We start from the raw sequence: 9199 nt of genomic DNA on the forward strand, positions 1-9199 counted from the left end.
GAAATCAATGTAATAATATTTTATTTAAAACTATCACTAGTGGCATAGAAAGTTAGAAAGTATGTATATGAGGTTCCATATAAATAATGTGACAAACTTTTGTAATTGATAAAACATAAATATATTAAAATATATAGTATTTAGTATTAGATAATGGAAAATGTTTTGGGTGTTTGTGGCATGTCTCAAAAGTAATGTGCGAAAAAGCGACGATCCGAAGAAGACAAACATTTGGGAATGGTGATTCATCATTAAAAGAAAAAAAAGTAATGTTCTTTTTCCCAATTTCTTCTTAATATATATATGCAACTGATGTAACCCCTCTTCTTTCTCTCTCTCAAGGGTCGATCTTCGGAGTTGAATTCAATGATTTAATACTCTTCCAACAGGTAATTTCTTCTCTAAACTCGATACTTTCAGCTTCTTTCTTTTGATTATTTTAAGCTCTTGTTTTTTAATCAAAGTCAAATCTTGGATTTTCATGGCTACAATCAGCTGAATTCGCAGAAGGGTAAAAAAAAACAAGGAGAGAAAAATCAAAAAGCCCTTTTGGTGATACTGTCAGTCGGTGAGTCGTCGATCGACAACATCATCATCATGACTCTTGTTGAGAATGTTGCGTCGAACAATCGGGTCGAATCAGGCGATGTTGATCAGTCGAAATCATCGATTTCGATTTCCAGTTTTCATCAGCAGAAGAAGATGATACCTAATGGAAATGGCAACGGAAACGGAAACGGAAACACCGTTCTAAATCATCATCATCATCACCATCATCAGATGAAGGTAAACGGTGTCGATCATCATGATCATGAGGAAGAGGGTTTTAAGAAAGAAATGAGGGATTTGGCTGAAATGTTGTCGAAATTGAATCCCATGGCTGAAGAATTCGTTCCCCCTTCACTCACCAACAACAATTACACCGGAGCTCTAATTCTTCCCCCATCTGGTGCTGCTGCTGCTCACTTCGGTTATTCTGTCGTCAACGATTTCCTCCTTCAAACTAACCAAACCCCTTTTCCCAACATCAATGGCGTTTCCACCAGAAGGGTATGTCTTTTCTCTTTTGTCTTCTCATCTTCTCTTTTCATCGATGATAATTTCCAAAACGAACACCTCTTCTGAGTTTCTTATGTTAATGGTTAGAAGAAGGGTAACTTTACTCATGGGAAACGAAGGATGAATAACAGAACCACCATGGCACAACGAGAAGATGTGATTAGGAGAACTGTTCATGTCTCTGACATCGATCAACAGGTTAAGATCCTTAATTCCTTATCTTCTTTGAATTTTTTTCACAAATCTATCCAATCTTTCAAACCTTATTCTGTTTAACATGAATTCAGGTAACTGAAGAACAACTTGCTGCTCTCTTTATCACTTGTGGACAGGTAAACACTAAACACTAAACCCTAAATACATCAACCAAATCATCATAATTTCTTTGTTTATATCATTATCATGATTTATGACTCCTTGATTCTTAACTCAACTGTTTACTTTAATAGGTTGTGGATTGTCGTATATGTGGAGACCCTAATTCTGTTCTTCGTTTCGCCTTTATTGAGTTTACTAATGAAGGTATGCTAATTCTCTAATATATCAAATCTCTGATTTATTTTAACATTTTTTTTTATTATGTGTTTGCAGAAGGAGCAAGAAATGCATTGAATCTTGCTGGAACTATGCTTGGGTATTACCCAGTTAGGGTTCTTCCTTCAAAAACTGCAATTGCACCAGTGAATCCCACTTTTTTACCTCGAGTAAGTTTCTTTTACTTTTGGAGAAAACTATGATTATGAATGTGTTTTTTACTGTGTGTGTGTTTTGACATCATTATCTTTGTGTTATTTTAGTCTGAAGATGAAAGGGAAATGTGTGCAAGAACTATCTATTGTACTAACATTGATAAGAAGGTAATTTAAGATTGTATTTACTTTTCATGAATATAAGTATAGGGGCATATGTGTAATTTTCTATTTTGTATAAACCAGGTTACTCAGGCAGATGTTAAGCTCTTTTTTGAGTCATTTTGTGGAGAGGTTTGTAGTTGTTAATTTGTTAATTTGTTAATTTGTTAATTCATAATTTCATTTACAATATTTAAAAAACGATTTTGTAACGTTAATTGTTTATTAATTATATCGTATTGAAATTAATGTTTTATAGGTTTATCGTTTGAGGTTGCTAGGAGACTATCATCATTCAACTCGTATCGCATTTGTGGAGTTTGTGATGGTGATTTTTTCTAATCTTTTTATTTCCTTTTTTCTTGCTTAAAATGTGAAATTCCAATAATACCCCAAAAAACGTGGCTTAATGTATTAAGTCACCAACCGATTTTACTTATTTGCCCTTTTAATTTTACAGGCAGAAAGTGCAATTACAGCGCTCAACTGTAGTGGTGCAGTATTGGGATCACTTCCCATAAGGTGATTGATTGATTGATTAATAATCAAAAAAATTATGTTTTTTGTTTTTCATTAAATCAAAAAAATGTTTTTTTTTTTTTTCTTTTATTTATGAGTTTTATGTTTGGTTTGATGTAGGGTGAGCCCTTCAAAGACTCCAGTTCGCCCACGTGCACCTCGCCCTACCATGCACTAAATAGTAATTTCACAAAATATCTAAAAATATACGCGACAAGTGAGAACTTGGAGATGAAAGTGTTATATGTTTCTTCTTTTTCTTATGGTGTTTGTTTTAATGCATTCGAGGTTCAAGTTACCTATTTGAAATGTAGATTTAGAATATGGAAGTTTGAGACTATTTTATTTTCAGATGTTTTTGGTATGAAAAATTGTTGTTTTTAACAAGTTAAATTTGCTTGCTTTTTATTATTTCTGTGTTTCTTGGATCATCTGGGACAAAAATGGATACCCTTGGTTTTTTTAATTTAGTTTACAAAAAAAGGAAACCAATAGGGTACACAAAATGACAAAAACGAAAATTACAATATGTTCATAATTTGATATGTTGTTTTGATTCTTGACCCATAAATTTATAAGAAGGAAATTATACAAAAATATAAAATTTCTTATATTTGATACGATTGATTCTTTGTATTAAAGTTGATGTTATGTTTGTTTTAGATATTGACAACCCAACTTGATAACCAAAAAATTTCGACCCATTTAATCTTACATATGATAACCAAAAAATTTCGACCCATTAATCTTGTTATTGTATTATCAGTAACTTTTTTATTAAAAAAAATGACAAATGGTTTTTCAAGTAAATGACAAAATATGTAACTTTTATTTTTTTTTTTAAATTTGCCATATTATATATGGATTAGATAACATGTGAAAACAAGTAATATAAGTTTATAAACACATTTTACTTTATTGATGATATTATAGAAGAAGACAAGATAGGCTCAGAAGGATATACATTGCAAAGGTAATGGAGCCATATTACACCGTACCAAACAGTATAGAGGGGACATCCCGACAAACTGCATTAGCAAAACCGTGTCCCACCACCTGTATCTGTACGAGGTCAGATTTGGACACACCTCATAAATACCAAAGCTGATACTCCAATCAGAGTGTATGGATTAGCATAAGCTTGCACATGTTGGGAAAATGGTTTATCCTATTCTAGGGAAATGAGTTTTGCCTATTTTGGTTGTGTAATTAAGAACCAATTAGAATATAATGTAGGTTATGATCTTTTATGTATAATTTGTGTTTATGATCTTTTATGTATAATTTGTGTTTGATATTAACTTAATTTTCGGTTTTGGAATCAAGTTCTGGTTTTGGTTTCGTATTTAAGATCGAAATCATATATAGTGTCGGTTATGATATTGTGTTTAATTTTCGGTTAGGATTTGTGCTTAGTACTGGATTAATTTTTTTGGTTACAACGATGATATATAAATACAAGTTTTCTTAGACATGACACACTGAAAATAAACTACTTTCTCTTTTCTCCAAAGTTACTATGAAACTTTCATGTTATCGTATTATGTAAGATTATACTTATTGAGTTTCGGTGGTTTTCTTGGAGTTGTATCATGGGAAACAAGCGCAGAATGAAGGTCATATTTGTTTTAAGAAAATCGTGTTAAACACAGACTTCCGTTCATCCCAAACAATGAACACATACATAGAAGGTAAGAGTTAACACTTACCATTATGTGGTCTTAACTTATGTTTCTATTTTTGTTGAGGTTAGACAAATCACATTTATTTTTAGTTTCTTTAATTATCGAGTTTAAAATGAAGGAACGAAAAAAATTCCAACTTTATATTTTACTTCTATGAAAAAAGCAGGTCTAATGAACACAAAATAGAAAACCGCCCACTAAGTGTCTTAATGTTGGAAAATGTAAAACACGAAAGTTGTGAACACATGTCTTAGGTTTATGTAGAACTTTGCATCCCTTCATTATGATATTGTATAAATTTTATACGATGTTTAACACAATGATGCTTAGCTGATTAGGAAACAAACTATATGTTTAACACAATAGTGCTTAGTTGAATAGGAAACAAACTATCTACCGTTAAACCTAAATTTTGACCTATAATAGTTATGTATCTTGAAAAACCCAAAACTTGAAAACTCTAAATCTATACGATAGCTTTCCACAAATACTTGGAATAATATTGGTATGACATTGTACATGTTTATATTGAATTTTACAAAAGGGTAAGTCATCAAAAGCATACAAAGGAAAAAGAAAGCCCTCCCACGAGAAGGGTATGGAAAAGTGCAAACATAGACTTTGTAGCCATTATTTCTAAAGGGAGCCTAGTGACTTCAAACTCGAGAACGGTGGTATGTCATCGTAGCCACCTATCGATTATGTTTAGATAAAGTCTCTTTGTTACAAACATATATGTGAAAACGGAGACAAGGTATTCATGAGCAATTCTGACGTGGCTAAGATCAATAGTTAAAGGGTTGTGATTCTGAAAATGACATATAGGAAAGATCTTAAGCTAATCAATATTTTGTAACTTACAGAAAGTCGCAATAAATTGGTGTCCGAATGAATACTTGGTATGTTTAGATCATAGTATGATTGAGTTAAATAAAATTATGACATCTGAAGCGGGGCCCCGCCTTCCATATCAAGATAGCGCCATAATCTCATCCAACCGATTCATAAGCAAAGATACATGCAATACTAAACAAATCATTTAAAACTAGCGAAAATAACAAAGATAATCCTTAATAAACATTAAACTCATGATGTACTTAGTACCTTGGATATAAACAATATTATCCAAGGTACCTATAACATCATTACTTGTTACAAACACCTCCTATAAAATCCATCTAAGAACAACCTCCCAAGGAAAGAAGAAGAGAGTTCATAGCAATACATATACACATCTCTCAGACACTCGTATACTATCCTTTTAATATATAATTAACTTGTCCTAACCCTAACTGGCATCAAAGAGTATTACTGAGAGCATCCTGGTAATATGCCTGACCTTATTTGCTTATATATCTAAAGTTCTACGATTATTCTAATAAAGGTTATTCCAAAATCATCCCACCGAAGAACAATATATCGTCACTTGCGTCATCCGTATTCCAAACTGATAAAGAACACTACAATCTGGCAAAAAAATAACACTACAAACAAAACTCAACTAGGTATATTGTTCAGCCCAAAAAAAACATGATGCCAGTTTATATCCAAACACATGGCACCATTACCAACCACAAACCGAGGTCAAATAGTCCAGACCTAAAAATGTGAAAGGAACCAAGTATGAAAAAACCCAGAAGGTGACGAGCGAAATACACCAACAAGAAACACTATAAATGTCCATGGTGACCTAGAAATGAGCCAACACCCAAGACAATCATCCATACTAGTCGAAACATCTGAACGTATGAGTATAAGATCCAGGGGACTACCATGTAGTCACCAAGAACACCTGGGAGACAACAAGCCCATAGAATGACAGGTACAATTACACCCATACCTATGTTATATCTTAACATGATACGACCTACATATGAGCTACACCAACCAAATAATGTTGAATCGTACATCCCAATGGGTGGCTTTCCATTTACCCCAAATACCAAACTATCTAACATCAATGGAACCAAACGGATAATGTACCTAGTCAAGTCTCCAACCCTACCATGATACCTTAAACCTCTTGGCAACCGTTGCCAACTCTTGTACCAAATCCAGGTAGCTTGGGGAACATGACTTCACCACATGTTCAAATACGATGTTCAGACAGGTCACCACTTGTAAGAAGCATTCGGGAATACCAACTTTCTCAAGGCGCCAACCTTCATAAAATAAAAAATACGACGGAAGCATTGAACCTAATGATCACATTGAAATTTATAGACCGGAAATGGATGCATATTACATAGACGAAAAGTATTGGTGAATTTTCTTCCCAACAACCTTATACAGACCGGCACGAGCACGACTAAGGTATAAAAGTCTTCCCACAGAAAACATTGAAACTTTAACCAGCTAAGAAAAGAACTTGTGAGCCACTCCATACCTTAACAAAAATATACAACATACATACAATCCATATTGGGATGCCGAAAAAAGGAGTACGAAAAAAAAAATACAAGCATACATGAATAGATTCAACTAAGAAACACTAAAAGCTTCAAAAATGACATACAACATGGTGATTGCAACATTCATCTAAGGCCTCCATCCTAGGCCTTTCTTCAAAAAAACTAATCGGGATGTCATACATTTCCATAAAAGAACTCATTGGCCAAGTTTATAGGTTCACGAAATAAAAAGAGGCAACAATAGAGAAATTAAAAGGATATATATAAGGAAAAGCTCCACATCTCCTACACGAGAGTACAAACTAACTTTCTGAAAGAACAGAGAACTTGTTCGTATACGACGACATGTACATAAAGGATTGAGGTTCACATAGATCAATTGAGACAAGGTTTTTGACTATGTTTTTGGTTGAATGACATAAATGAGAAATTGATGTCATCATAACGTGTGAGATTCGCCAACATTGTAATGAGATTGACATGGTAGAAAATGTTTTGCGCCGAAAAGAACGTACCAAACCCCATTGAGTACGAATATTAACTATGAATATCCATTCATAACCTACATCTCAAATCCAAGAAGTTTAACTCGAGACTCTGAGAGAGGAAAGGCTTCACGAGTGAAGCTCTGTGAAGATTGGATAATCGGGTCAAGCTCAAGATGACGGGACGCGGTACTTTATGAACCAAATTTTTATGCCTAAGTACAGTGAACACAAGAGCATAGTCTTGGAAAAAGCTCACAGACTACAATGTCCCATCGATCTAGGCTTCTGACCTAATGTGCTTATATCTAAAGAAACGGAAATGGTGAACATGTGTGAAAGCAAAGATTACCATTTGAGTGGACAAATAACAAGCTTGTACCAAATGCTGAATGTCAGAAACACTCAGGACTAGGGTAATGATAAAGAAATACCCAAGTAAAAGTGGGAACCAACTTCAATGGACTCCATACCAAAGCTACCAATGAAACATAGTGATTTCAATCTTATTCAGGTAGTGGTCCATATATTTACTAAGTCCACCGAATTACCTCTAATCTAAGAACCATGTGAAATGGAAAGTCCGACCAAAACTTGCCAAAGAAATCGTCAGACTGCACGAGGTGTCGATCTCTATCATCTCTCGTTAAGATGGTGGATTCATCTAGCAATTATGACAATAATTGAAATCCTTGAGTGCGTGCTTAGGCATTAACATAGTTATTCATCCCCAATGGTTAGATCGAATGAACCATCTCGACATGAGTAATATGCTTTGAAAATGTATGATGGAATTGAATATTTTATAAGGTACTCATGGCTGTCAATTGAGTTTTCCCACGATAATGGTTGTCACACCAGCATAAAGACCTCACCGCTTGAGGCTTTGTACGGATGAAAGTGTCGATCCTTGATAAGTTGGGCAATGGTTGGAGATATGAAAGTGAACAAAGAACATGCATGTGATATACTGCATTCAGATCCAAGAACCATTCATGAGATCACATAAAATATTATGTGAACATGAGAACGATTACAGACGGTACACGGATTACAAGAGAGTTATGTAAACAAAAGACATAAGTCCTTCGACTTCCAAGTTAGGGACTGTGTAGATTTAAAAGCTTTCCATTTAAGCAAAATAATTCGGCTTAGAGAACTAGGCAGGTTAAACCTGCAGCTCAAAGGACCCTAGAAATTCTTAATAGAATTTGGTCCTGATATTTATATCAAGTTATCTTGAGAACTAAACGATGTGCACGACACTTTTTCATACGCCAAATCTCAAGGAGTGTCGGTCCGATGACACACTTGTTATCTCTGTTTCAATGAAGTGAGCTAGGAAACCGTGCAAATATTTCATAATTGGGAAAGTACACGCAATAGAATTGTATATAAGATTCGATAACCTTAAAAGACTTGATTCAATCGTATTCCCTATTCCTTTCTTTTGTAGGGATTAGAATAGAGCCATCTGATCAACCGAGTACTCAATCTTGAGTTATACGACTTAAAACGACTATAGAATGATCATGTATGAATCAAGCGAAAGGAAAATACCACCAATTGTTTTATAATATTTTATCTACACCTTGAATTTCGGGATGAAATTCCTTTCAACGAGGGGATAATGTAACGACTCGTAAAAATTGGTCAAAGTTCGGCGGTCAACCTACCGCGAATCGCTATGTGTTAAGGACCAATTGTGTGTAAAATTTATGTTATAATGTATATTAAAAATATCATGTTCATAATTACCTTTAAAACGTCTCAAACTGTTCAAAACATCTATCGTTGAGAATAGAATAAAAATTTACTAAAAAATAAATTTATTTGTGACGTTAAAAATAAATTTTTGCATATAATATATCTAAGAGTTTTGGATAAGAAATCCGAATAGATTACGTTCTCCTGATTCCGTGGATATAAACAACGTCCAAAACGGAGATCGTATGAAGAAGTTACGCCTCTTTAAAGTTATAAAAATCAGTATTTATCTGATTTTCCTGAAAAAAACCGTGTACTATTTCGTTTGGAATAGCTACTAGCCTCGTAAACTGTTTCTGAGCATGTTTTTGAATTCAAACTATGATCTATTATGTATGGAAAGATTTATGCGAGTCGATAATCTCCGTCTGTGGTTGCTAGCTACAACTTCGTCTGACGAGACTAAACATGCGTCAAGTGTT

General features: G+C 34.0%; 1 protein-coding gene across 2 annotated transcripts; it reads left to right on the forward strand.

Moving 5' to 3' along the window:
* The first annotated feature begins 274 nt into the window (after window positions 1–274).
* LOC145159786 (polyadenylate-binding protein-interacting protein 12-like) lies at window positions 275–2822 on the forward strand. Of its 2 annotated transcripts, none has more exons than XM_079078820.1 (11): window positions 275–389; window positions 496–1050; window positions 1147–1257; window positions 1347–1391; window positions 1509–1581; window positions 1651–1763; window positions 1857–1916; window positions 1995–2042; window positions 2170–2238; window positions 2371–2432; window positions 2550–2822. In XM_079078820.1, exons 2-11 carry the CDS (start codon window positions 598–600, stop codon window positions 2605–2607), a joined length of 1092 nt encoding a protein of 363 aa, XP_078934946.1. In that variant the 5' UTR covers window positions 275–389; window positions 496–597; the 3' UTR covers window positions 2608–2822. The 2 variants fall into 2 exon arrangements, with proteins under 2 accessions (XP_078934946.1, XP_078934947.1); XM_079078821.1 differs by having other exon boundaries at window positions 1150–1257.
* The last annotated feature ends 6377 nt before the right edge of the window (window positions 2823–9199 follow it).

Source organism: Lactuca virosa, chromosome 2 (assembly GCF_052849685.1).
Source record: "Lactuca virosa cultivar CGN04683 chromosome 2, Lactuca_virosa_CGN04683_v6, whole genome shotgun sequence".
Taxonomy (NCBI): domain Eukaryota; kingdom Viridiplantae; phylum Streptophyta; class Magnoliopsida; order Asterales; family Asteraceae; genus Lactuca; species Lactuca virosa.